Consider the following 20323-nt stretch of genomic DNA (forward strand, 5'->3'; position numbering starts at 1 on the left):
TTATCTCGATAATTGCCATTTCCATCGGGGGTGACGTCAAATATTAAACGCCTCCGCCTATGCGTATACATATCGATAGTCGGCGGGGTACACCTCCAGCTTTTCCAGCAATTAGTCCGACAGGCGAAAATCCATTGGCCGCGTGAGAAATGGACGGAACCGATCGTAAGTGTATCGATGCGGTCACGCGAACCGCGTAACTTACCAACAATAACCCGTCTCTCCATTTTCGTTTGCCGCCGTGTCCTTCTTTCCAATCAGTGATCGCTTCACGTCGATTTTCCTCCATCAATTATTTGTTATTTAATCACCGAAGCATCGGAGACCTATGAATTAATAATTAGTCACAGTGAACTTTCGTATAACGTGATTAACATTAAATCTACCGCGACCGGTGAAATGATCGTTTTCAAAATTTGTGTACAGTTTTTTGTTTTATGTATGAACAAATGTTATCGTGTTAAGTAATAGTTAAGTTTCGCGCGCATGAAAAACTTGCTCGATTGAATTGAGTGCCAGTATTCATTAACAACCTAATGTATTTTCATTGCATTCGAAGAAATAGACACAAGAATTCCTGCAAATGAAGTCGTTATACGTGCTTTGATCATTCGATCGTCTGTCGGTTTTCTAGAGGTCGCATTAATTAGAGAAAATCAGTAGTAAATGGATGTTTCTTTGTTTCGTGCTTGAAAGTCGATTCATAAGTGATTACAAAATTGTTACATTGACAAGTTACTTTTACTTGTATTTATTTTATGTAAAGGGCTCTTGAGGGCTCTCATCCCTTCGAAATTAAATAGAATCAGAATAGACGATGCAAAAGAACACTGCTTTTATTTCAAGGAAAGTATTCGATTACCTTTTGCTGTAATAAATAATGGAGTGAAATAAATGGTCGTAATAGTTTCATTCAGTCAATCATCTGGTCACAATGAGACTACGAATAAGGCAATTTTTTTACTCACCGATCGTAGGGACATTATTGAATTTTTTCATACAAAATCTACTTCGCTAGAAACTAATTTTTTATATTCACATTCAACATGTATGAATATTTTATCTTATAAAAAAGATAATAAGTTATAATATTCCTCGAATTGAGATAATTTTAAGACAATCGATATCTATTATAAAATAATTAAATCAAGTCACTTTGCGTAACTTTCACTCTATCTGAAACAATCAAACCCGACAATTCTCAGTAATTACCCAGCAATTTAGCCTCTTATACTGCTTGCTCGTGCGTGATTATCTATTTTCCTGTCAACGCGAAACCCAGAGTTATTCGATTGATCATTCAGTTGCCATGAAGACATCGGATATCAAATTAACAACCCACCACCATCAATAACGTACTTATACGTGAGGACGTGTACGTTTAGAGTCGTTTACGGCGACGATCGAAGGTTGTTTGTTTCCGTCCGTCCCAAGGCAGATGAAAATTATCGGCAGAAATGATATCTGGCTCGTGCTTGGATACTTGTCGCAAGCCTGTACTGGAATGGGAAGCGATTGTCAACGTAGTAATCGTTAGAGCTCCACTTTCTATTGGTCAATTAGTATAGCTGTTTAAGGAAAAGTTGACTGCAACGCAGTTCAGCGTTGATTCTTGCACAAGAGAAATCGCTTCACCGGGAAAGACTTCGGACAAACGGCCATGCGGATTTGTACAAATACTCGCGTACTCCTTCCTGCCACGTGTAGAAGAACCAGTAAGGTACGTGTTTGTACATCGCGAATCGATACGTGTGTATCTATCAGAAAACAGTCGATACGACAGGTATGCGATAGAATGGAAGATAATAAAAAATCCAAAATACATTTTGAAAGAAATATACACGTACATCTATGTTTAATGTCGAGTGTAAACTGTTTCATGGAATTCCTTAAACAGTTTTTATACACGCAAGCGCAAACATTGTAAGCCATCTTACAAACTGAATTTGTCATAAGAAAACCGTCGAAACAGCTATATTTATTGTTGATCTGTATCTACAGAATGATACTTTATGAATGATACTGATCGATTTTACGTTAAATAGTTTCTATCACGCACAAATTTGGATCAGACAGGGTTAATGAATCGAAACGTTTTTAAACCGAAAATTGCCCGTGTCGTTACTTCATAAAGAGACCGAGGTACGAATTTATTAAAACAATAAATATGGAGATTCGAACAATTCACGAGTGAAGCGAACGGCGCATACATAAATAAACAACAGAATTTACAGCAAAGTGGCTTGATTATACGTGAAATGGTAGATATTCTTTGCAAATTCATTCCGCGCGGAATTCCTCGCTAACTAAACTCAAGATCTGGTTTGCAATACGAACAAATTAACCAACAAACGAACTACCGAAGCAGCTCATTTGCAAGTCAGCGAACAAGTGTACTTTCTATTCCTCCGCTTCGATTTGCATCGCTTATCTTGATATCTCCATTCCTCCCCATCCTCAGTTAAGAGCACGTCTATGTATAATTCACATGACTGGGACAGTTGCATTGCATAGCCTTCCTATTAATTAGGGTCATGCACCGCGGACATAGATCAGTCCCGGTGTCGAGTAGCCGTTTGTGCCTGAACGTGGCCACTGCTGTTCTCACCCTCGCTTATCCAACTCGGTATGCAAGGAACATTTACATATTTTTATGGGACTCAATTATTTAAGCGAAGAAGACCAGTCGACGATCGATCGGACGCCGATCAATGGCCGCGAATCATCTCGTGAAAACGCTGCGAATGAAGCGTGTCAGCGCGATGCCAAGCGCGCAGTTCCCGGAAACTGGTGTCCTACGTAAATACAGGGTCTCCGCGTTCATTCTCCGTTCTATCCGCTTTTTGTTCGTCTTTAATTAAAAAGTAGTCGTGGATCGAGCGAACCGCGTATATACCTGATTAACGTCCATCGTGCGCCCGCGAATTTAGAGATTAATGGCCATGACAAACGCCGGCGACAGGAATGAGCTTAATGCGTACACGCGGCCAGAGAAAAAGAGAAGAACGATGTCGATCAGTCGACGATGTAACGATGATTATCCGGCGTACCATAATCAGGGTTTAATAGAAAAATCTGTCATGTTTACCTTTGATTTAAAGAAACAATCAATTGAGACTATTCTGGAAATAACTATACAAATTTTCGAAGCAAATCGAGAACTTGAAAAACCAAATTCTTCACTTCTCTCTTATATTGATCGCTCAACCAGATTCGAGCAATCAAAGTCAGCTTTGTTAAATTTAAATAAACAATGACGTATCAGTAATTACAATACTTCATAGCTTTTTTCGGACTTTAAATTACAAATATCTAATTCACGTCTGTTTCAGCGTCGATTCCTAGTAGAATGAAGTTACTAAATGCGTTTGATTTACACATGTCATTTCTGTGTCGCGTCATGAGTGCAGTGTGCATGTACAGTGTGGTGTGCGTATGATATATGCGTCTTATGTGGTGTGTGCATTACCTTTGGTACATCTCAGGTGGCCTATGCGATGTAATGTCTGTTTTGTGTGTGATATACGGTATACATGTATCATGCGTTACGTGTGAACATTATGTGCTGCAAAAGTTTTTTCCCTGATATGGAAAACAAAGAAACATTCCTAGTATTATCATAACATCGGCCCCCTTTATTTATCGGTGAGTGTAAGATATTTGGAAGTATGCTAACGCATCTGTAGATCGTGAAGAAATAAATATAACTCAATTTCTTAGCGATATGGCACAATAACATAGTCAGACAATTGATAGATAGCATGGTCGATATCAGTTATGATCAAAAGTTATCCGTATTCTTGATTACGAAATAGACGATGCTCATCGTGCATAACGCGCAATCGACGGATCGGTTCCTGTAATTGCCAGAATTTTATGGGTCTATTACAATCGTACCCGAGTCAAAAGATCGTACGTATGGGTAAAAGTTGTGGCCACGTTGCGGGGGGTTGGTTTGTAGGTGGTTTAGAGATAGGTAGTTGAAAATGCATTACCGTGGTCGTGGCATATGGCGCGATGCACGCATGACTCGTCAACAGGGCAGGATGATAATTATGCATCGCACGCCACACGTAATGGCACGGCTCTTACCGACACATCAAGAAATTAATAATTAGCGTGAGGCGGAACAGGCCGAGCGCGAGAGTTACGTCACGGTGCACTTAATTAAAATAGAACGGAGCCCGAAGAACGCGAGGGTGAATCCTTCGTTCCTTCGCGTACCGTTCATTTCAACCGATTTAAGCGCGCACGAAATTTAGCAAGATTAACGAGATTTAACGTGGAATTTCACTTGTATCAGCGTAACGAAGTAATACGTCGATGTGGACTTCATAACTCAACGAGACATTGACGCATTTTACTTTCGAAGAGAAAACTTGGTTATAATACACCATTAACAATGGGGTTAAAGTGGATAACGCCGTATACTTTACACAGTATGCGAATGTATTTCGTTGTACATAATTTAATAATAAACATTGACAGTGGAAATATGTATCGTGTGTTTGTTTCTAGGAATCCGAGGGCCAGAAAACGAACAATGGAATCCAATACAGTTTGCATCTGCTATATTCAAATGGTAAGTAACGAACGAACGATATTAATTGTGACTCATTCGTTGCATCTGTTTATGCATTGTCTTTTGTAATGTAAAATGCTATTGAAAATTGATTACCTCTTCTTTCGTAAAGATCAATTTTCATCGCATTCTGCTTATAAAATTAATCCCTATCTCTATGAATTCAATTTGACTCTACCTATTTCAAAATATAATGTCGGGGGAAATGAAGGATTTACCAAAAAAAGTCTCAGCATTTTTCTTTTTAATAAAACACAATTCGTACGACCTCTTTCCGATTATTCGTTTCTCCGTTTGCTGTCTCAATATAACCGTTATTTATTGCAGAACGTAACGTTTCGAGTATTTATTTGAGCATCCTGAAAGTTTCAGCAAATAATCAACTATTTATATATTATTCTCACTATATTATTCATAGGTTTCCATAATTTCAACATTTTTTATGCACCATGACAAGAGAAATTATTCAAAAACGTGATTTTTGTTTTTTCTTGTTTACTCACCCACCCGTCGAGATAGGGACTTGAAACTTGGCACGGATGAGTCTTTTTTGATAACATATGGAATACATCATCGCAAATCGAAATCGGTCTAAGAGCACTTATGACCCCCAAACCCGGCTATACCCTTTACTTCAAATTTTTATTTAGACAACCATGTCTAAATTTAATACGCCGCAAAGTGTTAATACTCCAAAATTACCTACCGAACAATTAGCAAATTCTTGCTAAAACCGCGAAACGCACAATTTTTTCGGTTACATTCGAATAAAAAACATTCGAAGCGAGTATGCAAACAAAGTGTTGGAAGTGTTCGTGGAGCGAGGCCCTCGAAAGTGACGATGACGGCCCATCAACATTCCGCACAGACACCCGGTCTCGCAGGACCGCTAAAAAGCTCAGGAACTTTCGAGGCTCGATCGCAACAGAGACATATTTTATGTCACTGGACCGGGCCCGGCAAAAAACGTTTAGCTTCCGTCCTGAAGAAGTCTCGAAACGTCTGTGCGCGAGCGAAGGAAGGAAAGGAGAAACGCGGAGAAAAGGCGACGGAAGAAGTCGGTGATCTAGAGGTGGTCCGAGCAACAGACCTCCCAAAAACGTGCTCGCATTATGAACATATTAAAAAGCCGCAAGGCGCTATCTGCTAGCCCTCTCCATTCCAATCGTTTTTCACTCTGTGTACGTCAAGAACAACATGAAACTCGGTGGTGTTTCCTTCATATTTATTTCTTGCCGGTTCTCGTGGCTCTTTCTCTCGCGACTATCTTCCTCATTTCTTTTCCAATTCCTTTCCCTCCCCTTACCAGGCCGTCCCCCTTTCTCTTTTCAGCAGCCTACACCACAGGCCTTCTTGCCGGTGCTGTTGCGAGCCGATCAATCAATGCGAAATTTTTGCGTTGGCAGAACTGACTGAGGGGCCGCGCTCGGCCATCTATGGACACTAAAACGTGTTGCCAACATCGCATACAAGAAATAAACTGACCGTCGCAAAAGTATGGAATACCTATGTGTACCTACAGGATCGTAGATCCTCCATTCTCCCTCCTACTTTTCGTTTCCTACTCGAAACTACGGCTGTCGAAGCTACTCGCAACTCCGAGTCTAAGTACGTCCAGCTACGTCTTTCCCTCTGGTCGCTGTCATGTAATTTCGCTCGTATTTTCAACATCGTGTCCGGGGGAACTTTTACCGTTTGACAGATTTGTATATTGGAACTCGATTCGAAGCGAAGGATTTGCCCTGTCGGATTAGAGATTATTTAGGACTATTTCGGTGTAATGCTTATATTACAGAGTACGGTTTTCGAGACGGTATTTTATGAAATTATGCCAAGCGATGTATTTATACGGACAAGTTCGATTGAATAGTATCTCAATTCTATTATCTATAGGTACTTTATAAATGTCTTGTCAAAGTTCAAACATATACAAGGTGTCCCGTAACTGGTGATACAAACGGGTAGGGGATGATTCTACGAGAAAAAAGAAATCGAAATTAAGTGCAAAAAAGAAGGATAAAAATCATCAAACGAGAACAAAGATTATGCATTAAATTTACTGGGTTAATAATTATTACCGTGAAAACGATAAGACTAGAAAAATTATGAATATATGTATCAGCGAAGATGGCCAAAGCACGAATGTAACGAAACTTTCCAGAAAAGCGCCCGATGGAGCCAAACAATTCAACGTAACGGAAGCCTGTGCGTCTTCTATCGCGGTACCGGTTATACCATTTGGAGTGGATCGGCGGATCAGCGCGGCTCTGATTTATGCCTCGATCCGGAGATCGGTCTTCTGGTTGGACATTCAAGGCGCATTTTATACAAGTTTCATGCACGAAATACTTTACCGAACAGCTTTTACAACCTTAAAGACAAATTGGCACGAGTCGATGCTCGCGCAGGTCCCATCGCGTCTCCCTTTCCGACTTCTTGTTTCCACGTGGCTGAGTTCTCGACTATTCGAATTGTAGGTTTTCACGTCACCGATCATTTGATCGTGCAGTAAATCTTTAATTAAATTATACGCGCGGAGTACGGCTTTCCGTCCAAGTGTCGGCGGAGTTTCGCCATATCGGGCTCCTACCTCTTTTTGCTCGCGCGGCTTCCCGCGACTTATCATCAATTTCGTTCTGTTTCTTTCATTTTTGCTGCGTCCATCTTTCGCTGGATGCTGCGACGCCCTTACGCATCTAAAGCGAGGTTTCCAGTGATTGCTAGCGCCAGCAGCGTGTCGGTTTAACGGGTTCGGTATCGGTGGCGCCAGTTTTTGTTTCCATTAGTTTTTATGGCGCTTAGGTGGCGTTAATAGTTATAATTCGTGCAGTTTATTAGTGTTGTAGTAAGAATTTTATCTTGGGAAATTTAGAAAATATTCAACAGAAAGAAAAATAAAATTTGAGCACGATGACGGATGTTCATGCAAATTCATATTTTTATATACATAGATGGCCAACAGAGATTTAAATGAAGGTGTGTTTTCTTCTTGTAAGACACTTGAAGACTGATTGAAGACACTTGCAGTCAGGGAAAGAGAGATGTAAACAGATAGAGCGAACAGGGAGTTGTATCGCAAAAATATAACAGAGTGTAATAAAAGCGGCGCTGATCACGAATGCCGATCAAAGGGATCAAATGGGTGGTGTCTGCTTCTTCGATAACTTCTTGCACGTATGAAGTTGGTCACCTAGTTATGCTAACGCGAACAGACCTATCTGCCTCTCAGCGGGACTTGCCACGCGATGCTGCTTTTTGCATTGCTTCTTTTCGATCTTTTGCTTTTATTGTCGAGGTTCCAGCCATGATCGCGACTCGTCGCAGTGTCTGTAATAAACGTACGTACGTTTACGTGGCGCATCACAGCCACGTGCTGGTAATCGTGCTTGCTTCGGATGGATCGACGTACTTGCATAAATGAATTCGCTTGTTCGACCACTGATTTTATACAGTTTTGTCTTACATATCCAGACACAATATTCCATTATCCCTAAGATCGGGTATATTTTGTAGAGTGCCGCACTATGATCGATATTACAAGTTATGAAAAACTTGTAAAGTGAAGAAGAAATTCCCTATAAATTGATATTTTTTTTTTTTAATTCACACATCTACAGGCCTAGAATTTCCCGCGAAAATAGTTCCGCAGTCAAAGAGTATCCATGGTATCACACACAGTCCACGAAAACTTTGCGATGAAGGAAGCGTTAACAATTTGGTGTTCTTGTTGGAGGTTTTTCAATCATCCAGCGTAATCGACGTTCTACGCGTAACAAATCCTGACATCGCTACTCCCTAACCGGATAGAAACCGGCAAACTGGCGGAGCGTGCCAGTATCTTCCGGTAAAGCCGCGACGGTTTCTCGAGGTAATTTGTGAGCTAGTTTCGGGCGGAGTATCGTAATCCACGGTAACGTTATGCGGCGCGAGTCTGGCCCGTAGTAGCCACCGCGCTTGGGAGTCTTATGTTGGGATTACTTGGCTTACCGGATACGCGAGGCCGGAAGCCACGAGGATGTCTGTCCAAAATACTCCCCTGGATTACCTGGCGGTCCCTCTGGAAGATAGGAACGGTTCCGAAAACTTGCTACATTGAAATGTCTGTAACACATTGAACGTGGTTCGGTTACCGACAACGAAAGGTAATAACGCGGTAATACGGACGAAGGATGATCACGTGACAAAATTACTCGCTCGAGGTAATAAACCCCGAGTACTGGACTAGCGAATCGGTAATAACAAAACGGTCGTTAATGGCGGTAATTTTACGCAATTAGAATGTCGCGCTTATAAATTACAATGAGAGCTTGCGTGTCCTATTACTCGTGAAATAAGTTTCTTGGTATACGATGCGAACGTTATGAATCCCTCGCACTTTAACCGATTTTATAACGTTACCTACTAGCAATTCGTAGTGTTATATTCTATCATTAAGAAAACAGTCAAGGGTTGTAATTCACGCTTTACTTAATTTTTCAGTATTCTTACTTACTTATAAAGAAAAAATGTTTTTACCTTCTCAAATATACCTGAAACTTGATAATGTGATTTGATTTATTCAAAAGTGGAAAAACTAAATTTATTAACTAAAATTTCGATGTATTAGCATGTGACCTGAAGGTTACACGGGCCCATAAAGAGTTAATGACGTTACAATCAGCAATAAAAATTGTATACGTTGTAAAAGTAGCCTTGATTCCACCTGAACTTTGAGCCCCTCCAAACTCCAACCGATCGAGAATATGCCTCAAGTTCCGTAAACTCTAAAAGTATTTCTCCTGCCGAAGCCCATCGTTTATCCGGTCATCATTAAATTCTCCGAAGCAACGCAAACGGCGAGCCTGGCGAGGCTAAAGTCGCAAAAATAATTAACGCACTACACGTACAAGAATTTGCCTTCCTACCATGGTTCGTTGCATAGCGATCTTCTCGGTGAAGTCGGTACTCGACCGTTCAAAGTACGGGCTGGGCCCATGCAAAAACAACGAAGATTGTGCATACGTCCCCGGGGATGCGATCGAACCGCTTGCCTCGTCGTCCACCTTAAATGCTCCTTAATATGTATGTTTTTCTGGGACAGTCCCTTTCTGCGGCGCCCAACTTGTCAGAATTTGAACTCGTTTCCGTATTCGTCGTATTCCATGCACATCCGTCGCAAATGCCTGCGCGGAACGTTCTTAACTTAATGGGCCTTCTTACCGGATGACTGAAAAACTCGTGGACTAAATTGAATAAAGAGCAGTATTGTCTGTGCGTTTACCTAAAAAACATCAAACTATTATCGGTTCTAAAGAGCCAGCTACCAATTATCTTCCATTAATCAACGCGACTAACTTATATTCTAGTTTATAAAAAAACATCGGCATTTATAAAATAGATGTTTATCCAAACCTAAATTTATGAATTAGTTTCAGTGAATAAATATTTGTATTAATTGCGTATACCCTTTCGTGAAATGTATTAACATTGTATATTGATATTTGTAAAACTTGACGGTTATTTTTTACATAGCACTTTCCATTATTTCTGTTGTAGGTGTCAGACAGGTGCAAGATATTTACGTGAGGCTTATCGACTCCGCAACGAAACAGGTGAGAAAGAACGTTTTATATTTGTTCATTGATTAATTAAAATAGTTTTTCGACCGCTCTTATACAAAATGGAACCAAGGAATCCTATTCTTACAACTAACAATAATTATACATTTAATCAATTACACAGTTCGAATTAACAATTCACTTCAATATGAAGCATAATTAATATATTTTATACAGTACCTCTGACTTTTGCACTCTGTGTTCGATCTAATGGTAAAAGAGAGGGTAGATTTATTTCTTGTATAAAAAGAGCAGTGGAACAGAAGAATTTCTTCATTCGTTATAGATTTTAATCATGTTTTATCGATTTCATATAAAAATTCAATTTCAGAAAAATAAATTATTGATTTTAAACAAATTCTTTTTCACGAATTCTTTTGCTTCTTACTCAAAAGAAAATAAACTTTTAAATAAATTGCACAGAATTTTACCTAGAGTTTCCAATCAGTTATAATATGCAAAAAGTAGGTTAACGAATTTTTAATTAATGCAAATCATCGTATAGAACTGACTCATAAATTATCGTTTTCCTTTCTTCTCGATTGCCGTTTCCGTGCGACGTAACTCTACCCAAATAGACGTAGTGACGCGTTCCTACCGCTGTTATCATCTGAGCTACAAGCACTTAATTTTCCGGGGGGTTGATTCCTACCCCTCCGGGAAAGCGGCCACCGCCGCGCGTCTGCCCCATCCTGTTATCTGCGCCACGTGGCGAACCGTGCGCACGGTCCGCGAACCACGTGTTGTTACCCTGTACAGAGGGCCGTAGATCCTGGTGCAGTGATAGGGCGCAAAGAAGGATCATAACCTTCGAGCAAACGCAAATACGCGGGTCGATCGCGAGCGCGATAAGTCCTTTGTGCGTTCGAGGGTGTTACTTTGGATGCGACAGAACGTTTTCTGCGAAGCGTGATTCGCGCCTACAACACATACGCGATCTAAACCTAACCACAAACGCAGTCCAAGTTTCACAAAATCGAGTCAAAGAATAGCCTCGTATAACTATGTTACATCTAAGGTAAATTAAACACTTGGAAGGCGTTGCGTTGCTCGTGTCTCTGTCAAGATAAGCTATGAAAAAATTAAAGTTGAAAAGTCGAAAGTTCAAACTACAACAGAAACTATAACAAATTTCTGAAGATGTTAACGTTTGCAAAAAAGGTTTTCGGAAGAGTCGGGGCAGAAAATTAAATTTAAAAGATTCGAGTAGTGGCGGTAGAGTAGATTTTCTAGTAAAGGGCTGTATGTCTATCGGACGGGAGATATACTCACTTTCTTGAATTATTTTGTTTCATGTCGCGACCCCAGGACCTTAGTGCCTATAGGTACCTGTACCATTTTAGAAGATTAAATCATCTTGGGGTTGGTCGGTTACGGAGGTAAGAAGAGCAGTAGGGAGAAGAAAGAGACGGTTGAGGACGAGGAGGGTTGGGGAAACAGAGCTGATGTTAGTTTTAGCTGATTAAATTACTAAGCCGCGATGGCCTTGCGTCGGCAGAGACCGTTCCTCAATTCGCGATCCATTCCTTTTATTAATCGGTTCCGAGTTGCCGTGCGAATGAATAACTTTTAAAAACGAACATCCGTTGTGTGCGTTAAATTGCCTTTAAAGGTATATTGGCTGTTCGCGTTACATACGCGTAATGGTTTCAGAAAGAATGTCAGTGACACGTTTAGATAACAATAAACAGTAATCGGTCCATATTGTATATACTATAATGATTATGATGCAACAGTGATTTAACTGATATCCACATCTACTACTGATATCACTTTGGACTAGATCATTTGGAGTGATCCATTTCGAGTGGATCGACAAGTATATGTATTTTTATAAAACTACGAGGTTTCTTCGTAGAGCCTTTAAAAGGTCTATTCTTACTTAAATCTAGAAAATTTCATCACTAGATAATTGAGTACTTAGAAACAGTAGGTGTGTTTCTTTAAAAAAACGAAGGTTCGTTTATGAAACATGAACTCTCTATCTTAAACTCATTCTAGATCAGGGAATCAATCGTAACTTTTGTAACATTATTAAATAATCAACTAATATTATCACGGCTTCGGTGGATTTTAAATACATAGATAGTGCGCTTCTGTATCCATTAAAACGACGTGTGCGTCTTTTTTTTAATGCTTTCAGAGCATTAATCCAGGGATTCCCGGCGTTTGTTAATTTTTCAGAATATAGCACACAGTCGGAACACGTCAACCCAGATTTGCTAAACACTTCGTGCAAGTTGTTGCGTGAAACTCCATATACGAACAAAGTAAATATATATCGATTCTCGTGTCTGTATGTCTTCCTCTCGCTTTGGCAGAATGGAGGAGACGCGTTCAATCGAGGCTTTGATGTATAAATTGCAGCTTTCTCGTTTTCGATCCCACCTCCCCATCCAACTTTCTACTCCCTTTACCGGCACGATTCCTCCATAGAGACGAAAAGAGTATCCCGGCATCTATCACTTCTGCTTTTCTTTTCCTCGTGGACAATTGTTCTCGAGAACTATCGCGGCGTTTACCCCGCTCAAGATTCCGTTTCATTCTTTTACCGATGTTTCCGACGGTTCGAAATTCAGCCACTTACTATTTTCACGTTGTTGCTAAATCCATGAACGGTGAATAACTCACAGCAATATTTAATTTTATAGTAATGTTTACGTACAAAAGTTTCCTACACAGATAGATTTTTCTCTTTATACTTCAAAAGCAATATTTAATTTTATAATAATTTTAACTGCCAATTCGGAAATGCCATGTTTTTTATGTATTCCATTTCGAGTTCATGTTATTCATTGTTCAAACTGTATACTTTTATTTTATTTTGCAATATGGAAAGTGTTCTAAGTAATACAACAAGTGTTCTAGAAATCTTCAATGACAACTAAATCTCTTAACACATTCGCGACCGGCAGATATTTTACGTTTCTAAAGCTGGACATCGCAAATTTGTATCGTTAGGGCGAAGATAAAAATGACAAAATATATTTCGAAATATCATTGTTGTACATATGTAGTGTATAAAATACAACAATTTTCGTAATTTTTTCATAACCAGGAATAGAATTTGAAGCGACGTAAATTCTCGTCAGCGGTCGCGAATGTGTTAAACAAAGTGCCATTTCCTTTCCTAAACAAAACAACCCTAAATAATTCCTAAATAAAGATAAAATTCCATAGACGAGCATCGGAGTTATGTTTCGTAAATTCGAATTCGGAAATGTGGCCGGTTCCTGGAAACCGAATCAAGCGGTCGATTATAAATCCGCAATAATTTGCTACACCGAGCTGGCTGCTAAGCTCGCGACGAAGCCATCCCGCCCCTAAGCTGTTCTTCAATTTCTTCGCTCGGAGCACTCTCGACGAGGAAATGGAAAAAGGAGAAAAAAAAGGGAGGAACGGAATGTCGAGAACTGCCGTGCGTTTCTCGCTAAAATTTCCAGAAAAATACGAGCGGCTTCCACAGAAAGAAAAGAGTGCCGTGGAGCCACGGCTGAATGGCGCTAACAACGTACGTTGTAAACATTCGAGAACGAACTTCCGGCCAGGAAGAGGGAAGGAGAAAGATGGGAGAGCCAGAATGCGTTTTTTCGCAGGATTAAAAATGCTAAATGGTAATTAGTTCCGGGGATAAAAAAGCACTTACACGATGGGAGCAACAGCGAACCGCGTACCGCCGTTATTCTAAATGAATGAACAACAGGAAATTGTACCTAACCCTTTTAAGCTCCAACTTCTATCCGCCGCTGGAGATGATCAGTCGGAACTTCCTCCTTTTTTTTTTTGCGAAACATAACCCGCGGGAATTGAGAAGAGAATCGAGGAAGGATTCCGTGAAACATCGCGCTGATGTTGCCGTCTCTATGGCCGGTGCCCTAAATCGGCCATCGAAACTCGAGCTTCTGTTCCCATCTCGTTGTCGTCCGGTCCGTCTGTTGGAAAAGAAGCAATATCTACGAATCGAGAGGTGACGTAGCTTACGTAATCCTTAAACATTGCCAAATCGAATTGGTATCAACCTCCGTACGTCGAGCAGACGTGCATAATACTGAAATATGAGAATTTAACTATAGATTAAGGAAATAATAGGTTCGAGATAAGTTAATCCTTGGCAGATAAGGAGAGGAGGAGAGTGTGTCGGCTGTCTCTATGCCGGTGGACATTCTTTCAAGGGGTGAGAGTAACATTGCATGTACGTTGTACAATGGTGTGTACGTCAGACGTCGGGGGTTGCACGACCGATGGAGAAGGGGATTCCCAGGGGACTTTTCGATTCGATTCGGGATGGAAATCATTACGGGAGATTTGAATGACTATCTTCGAATTTATCTCCGCCCTTCTGTACGTTTTTCCTTCCTTATTCTACTGTCATTTTCGGAGGCCCGTCGCGAACAAAATTATGGTTTTGTTTCCATGATCGTTTTCGACTCTTCCTTGCATTACTGTAAACTCGTAAAATGGTCATTATTCTGTTTGTTTGTTTACATTTACAGTAGTCGCTCGATGACCTCTTTGTTTACTAGAAAGTGCTACATCACGTTTTGATTAATTCGAAACACAATAGTCAAGCGACCTCAGTTGAACCGCGAACGTTGAACAAAGTTAAGGTAATTCACACTTTGATCAAATAATATTGACTTGCAAGAATTGGAAAAAAAAATCAAGATCAGCGGAGTAGGTGCACCGTCGTTATTAGTCCGTAAGTAATTCCCGTGGGAATTGGAGGGCAGCGGGGAGGCCCAAACGTTTCTATTGGGACCAAAGGGTAATGGAAGAAAGGCCCCCGAGGGGCTGACGCTGACTGCTGGTATCCCCAGGACGAGTTGTCTGACGTTGCTTCCCACCTCCCTCTGCTTACTTGAGCCAGCTACCCCTTGAGATATTCGACGGCATAACCACACACTTTTCAGCGGATAAGTGTGCCCGTAAAAGAGGTGTACCATCAACAGTGACTCTTTTTGAGACTTCGCGATTATGAAAGTAGCTTGCAAGCAACGGGGGGAACGGTAAACAAATTCTTTAATAACCTTTAACCACTTACGACGACATTAAGTGAATGCTCTGGTTTACGAAAAATAGTCGGTTTACAGAAATTTCTTTTGTTACGAAGAATGGAATATTAAAGCATGGCCAATGGCATAACACTAAGTAATGGTAAAACGACGTATTTATATGTTTTGATTGGAGATTTTTTCCCAATAAATATAGAAATTATAAGACAACTTGCGTACAAGATACTTTGATCAATCGCCTAGAGAAGAAAGTAATTTATTGATCGATGTGGGTATGCGTAGCCATACACGTTATAGATAAGCAATATTGTCGATGTAGGTGACAGCGAAGACAAACAAGGGACTTAGCGTTTCGCGAGAATGAAGGGTGTAGTAAAAAGTAATTGCTCGAAATTGTTCGCAAGTGCGACAGGTAGGCTAAATCAACACGTGTCGTACCAGTGGTAATGATTGCTGAACAAATAATATCGCATGTCGTATCACAAGCTATACATGACCTACCCGACAGTCGTTACACGTATAAGCAACAATTATTGTAGGTGACACGTGAATACTGTCTTAAATTATAGAAGCAGTGCCATCAAAGTTTGACAAGTTTATAAGTTCCTTCGAAAAACAGTGACACGCGTTCATTTAAAATAATTACTATCTTTCGAGATTGCTATATACGAAACTTTTGTACCTGAATCTCCAATCGATATTTGTTTATAAATGCACTTAGGGAGACCTAGAGAAAAAAATCTGTTTGTCAGAAAATGTTTTATAATAAATTGTTCGATTCTACTAATAATACTGCAATATTTAAAGTATTTATTTAATCAATTACCAAGTACTTACTAAGCGTTAACGGAGTATTCAATCATTTTCGCAAATAAAAGTACATGTATCGTACATATTTATAGACTATTAAAAAGTTTGTACGAAACTTCAGGGGAATGTAGTACTCATTAAAACAAACGAACAAGGTTCGATATAAACAGGTTCAAAAATCACAGAGTAATATACAAGATTCGTGGTCGAAACGATGATAAGTTTGAAAAACAAAAAAATATATAACCGTTGAGCAAGTATAACCTCTATTTTAGAAGTAGAAGATAATGCGTACAAGGGAGACACTTATGTTAATTATTCTCGGTACAAATAAGATCGCATGTTGCTCAACTATTAGAAGCCGTAATGGTCAAAGGGCACGTAACGTTTTATGTCTCCTTTCGCTTTCCCGTTACCAGGAATATGTACTCTTCCCCTCCCGGTCCCCCCTTTCCTCGTGTTTATTCTTGCCCCTCCGTATTTTCGGGCTGAAGTTTTTACTTCGAGAGGGGATGCTTCCCTGATTTACCTACGGCCACGAATACAGTCATCGCGGTTCGTTTACGTTGCAATTCGGTTATTTCGTTCGTATAAATATTTGATGTCGCTCCAGAAGTCGCACCTAACTGCCGAGGCGAAATGTATTTCATACCGTTACCAGGGCTCTCCGCTATTCAACTGCTCTTGCACGCCGAGTACCAACGTCAACCCGACGAATTCCCTGGGATACTGTATTTCAAAGTATTTACATTTTATCGCTCCTTCGTAAACTCTGGCAATTTTGATCGTTACGTGCAATCTAGCATGAAAGCCACCGGCGATAAATTGCAAAAGTGATACGGTTAACGTGTCTATCGCATGGAGATACAAACGTTCGAACGGTAGTTATGCTCTTTTTTTGGGTCTGTTTAACGAATAGTGAATGAAATTACTGTCGCGTCGATTTGCATATATTTAAAACGTACATCACGAAATGTGTGTGTATTCAGTTTATTTACATTAGGTCTCCCAACGCTTAGACAGAGAAATTGAATTGCAATAAAAATAAATTTGTGCAAATAATACAGAGCTAAAAGTTGCGACTCGCGTTAAAGAGTATTTATCATCCTTCGAAGGATATCCCTCGCCGAGATCAAAGGAAGCCCACCTATCCACATTGTGTTATTCTAGGACTAATCCGCATCTTGTTCCCCAATCGTGAGTGCCCGTGTACAGGGTAGCAACGCGTTGTCATTAAATAAAAATCAATCAGAAGGCTGTGAAGGAGGCTTAACGGATTTGCTTAGGCCGCCCATGGCTTACCGATCCTGTAGGGAACTTGCCGACCTGCGGTGCGGAGTTCTTTAATGCCCTGCGTGTTTTCCACCAGTTTCAAAATTATCAAACACAGCAAACAACAAAAAGTATTTAACCTTCTAATGGTATTAAGCAAATATTTCACGATAACATTAGTGATTAGCCTGTAATATTGTTCATCTGTAATTTAATCCATGCATCTATCGGTAGATTGCTAAGTCACATTACTATATTGGAAACTGTCATAAATTTACTTCTAGAAAATTATTATTATTGTTTTAAATGTAGTTAAAACAGTCATTGGTGAAATTATTGTTAAAAGAAGTCACAAGAATCAGAGAATAAACTGCGATTTATTCTGCAACAATGTCATTTTCTGTTTCAGGCTATCATGTACGAAGGACAGGATAAGAATCCTGAGATGTGCAGAGTCCTTTTGACTCACGAGGTGATGTGTAGGTAAGTTACTTTCTGCAATGACTAGCAAAATATGGCTTATCGGAACATATTTAAACGAGTTATACCTGTGTCTTAAATTTTGTATACATTGTATGATCTAACATCACTTGCAAGAATGATATATTTGTAAATTCAAATAACACCAAAAAAGCTAAATTCTTCAACCGTATCACTTATCTTCATTTGCAAGATTAATATACTTAAAATTTCAAATGATACCGACACAATAAAATTCCTCAATATTGGCAATTTCAATGCCGTAACGATAGTTTTATACAGAGTTGTAATAACAAATGTGCCTTGAGATCATAATTCCACTGCGAGCGACTACGTATGCAAGAAGAGGAGAGTATGTGCTCGCTATGCAACCAACCACCCTTACGGTGGCAAACCATAAACGTAACGAAACACACGAGGGTACAGTCATTCTTCGGGGGTGGCTGACTCATTGACCCATGGGACTTCGGTCTGACTACTCTCCACCCCCGAACTTGCAAAGTCTCAAGGGTTCTGGTAGTTTTTAGCCAGTCTCGAAAGTTCTGACCCTTCTGGACCCACGAATCGAATTGAGGCTGACATAGCGTACGCTTTCTGCGAGCGAACTATTCGAAAATTACGCGCGCCTACCGATCTCTGACTTGCCTATCTTGTTTCGTTGCAGCCGATGTTGCGATAAGAAAAGCTGCGGGAACAGAAACGAAACGCCAAGCGACCCTGTGATCATCGACCGGTGAGTCAAATTTCTCACGTTCTCTATCATATTTCGTCAAGCCTTGATATCATGATCTTTGCCTCGTCACTCTTATTGTAATTAACGATATAAACTGGTTGTGCATTATAAGCGTGAAAAACAATCCTAAATATGAAATTAAAATGGAAAAGATTCGATCTGGAAGCAAAAAAGTATCATACAAATTGACAGTTTCCTCTTTTTGGGCTTTTACGCATAAAATAATTAAATTTTGCATATAAATGTTGAATAAACTTGTTCTCTATCTCTCTTCCTAGAAAAGAAATGATGGAAACCTTAGTTTTAATTTACTATTAATTGTTTTCTCTCCATACATTTAAATCACGTTAAATTTACGACTACATTTTAATTTTTACTGGGATTGGAATGGAAATAGCAAATTGTATCTACTTTTTACGCATGACAAGTTTTCTCGCCAATAGCACAGTATATTGCCACTTCTCCGCGACGAGAGTACTTGTCAAAACCCGTTAACCGGTTAACGAGCAGGCGTACGTATCGCCGAATTTCATAGAAACATCAACTGCTATAATACTAGTTTACCAACCCCGGTATCATCGTTCGCAACAATCTGGGAAATAAGGGTTCAGATAACTCGTTCTCGAAGGTAGCCAGCTACGAGATAGCGTTGCATCCCGTCACAACTAGAAACCCAGGATATTTAGGCTTGCAAAATACGTTTCCTACGAGGTGCGGCGAGGCTGCAAGGTAGCAGAACACTCGAATACTCAGACGTACTTATACCTCCTCCACCTTCTGCATGGTGCTGCTTGTCCTTGGAAATACATGCACACACTCTTTCTCTCTCTGTCTCTCCTCCGACACCTACCCCCTTTCTCTCTCCCCCTCATCCACACACAAATGCACAACCTGACATGGGAGTAGTAGGGTGAGCCTGATATCTGAATAGTCTATAGAGTGTCCTGAGATAGGAACGGTAGGAAGGAAGAGGTTTCCCGCGGGACACAGGCCGAGATAGTCTTCAGGAGGACATCTTGTGCTCAGGGGTGCTCAACGTCCGGTTTTCGATACAACGGCGTCTCGGAGCTTTCATCCCCATCCACGGGATACGTGTTACACGCAGGAGACAGGTAAAGCCTACGAGGCTTGCACATAACTATTTTTCCGTTGCCTTGCAGCCTTTTCGTATCCGCACCTCCTGGATTTAAGTACATAGGCGTTATTTATAGTTTTCGAGAAAATGTTCCCTTCAGCTTGAAAAGGTTTGGTCGTGCAGTTTGAGAAACTGTTGTTCAAATATTTGATTCTCGAGAAAATGTTTTTTTCGTATCATTTCATAGAGAAGAAGTTGTTGAGTCTTGTCTTTGATTAAACAAATTTACTACTAAATTAACAGATTCAGTATTCATTTATTTTTTGAACTACGCATTCTAACAATTATTTGTTGTAACTGGGAACAGAAAGACATTGTCACATTCTAATTTTGCATTCGTATTCGAAAAGGTCGCGCACCTCCAAACACTTTATTTTTTTCATTTCTGAAAATGATTCATCATAGAACAAGAAAGAAAGAAGAAAATTATTATTTGTTTTACATCCTTCCTTCGTTTAATAAGAATTCGAACAAATTTTCATTATTACTCCAGCCAAGCCTGTAAGCTTATGATACCGTGTTAGCCTCATTGTAACGAATTTGCGTCGAAGTAAGTCTCATCCGACGAAGCATTAGAAAAATTAATTTCGAAAATGCTGGTTCGGCATGTGGCACGCACGCAACCAACTAACATCGTATAAACCGTGATATAATGTAAATGCAGCCACGTTGTGGTCGCGTGTCATATCGAGAGCCACCCTA

At 40.1% G+C, this 20323-nt stretch overlaps 1 protein-coding gene across 4 annotated transcripts in view; it reads left to right on the plus strand.

The window, feature by feature from the left end:
* The window catches only part of LOC128883132 (transcription factor collier), a 92757-nt gene that overhangs the window by 10740 nt on the left and 61694 nt on the right, over nt 1–20323 (plus strand). For all 4 annotated transcript variants that reach the window (XR_008458748.1, XR_008458749.1, XM_054135148.1 and 1 more), the window contains 4 exons: nt 4519–4582; nt 10118–10173; nt 17683–17756; nt 18418–18486. Coding sequence is in view for 2 of the 4 variants with exons in the window: in XM_054135148.1 (XP_053991123.1) it covers nt 4519–4582; nt 10118–10173; nt 17683–17756; nt 18418–18486 (263 nt within the window). In the remaining 2 variants the exon portion in view is untranslated. The remainder of the gene's footprint in view (nt 1–4518; nt 4583–10117; nt 10174–17682; nt 17757–18417; nt 18487–20323) is intronic.

Source organism: Hylaeus volcanicus, chromosome 1 (genome assembly GCF_026283585.1).
Source record: "Hylaeus volcanicus isolate JK05 chromosome 1, UHH_iyHylVolc1.0_haploid, whole genome shotgun sequence".
NCBI classification, from domain to species: domain Eukaryota; kingdom Metazoa; phylum Arthropoda; class Insecta; order Hymenoptera; family Colletidae; genus Hylaeus; species Hylaeus volcanicus.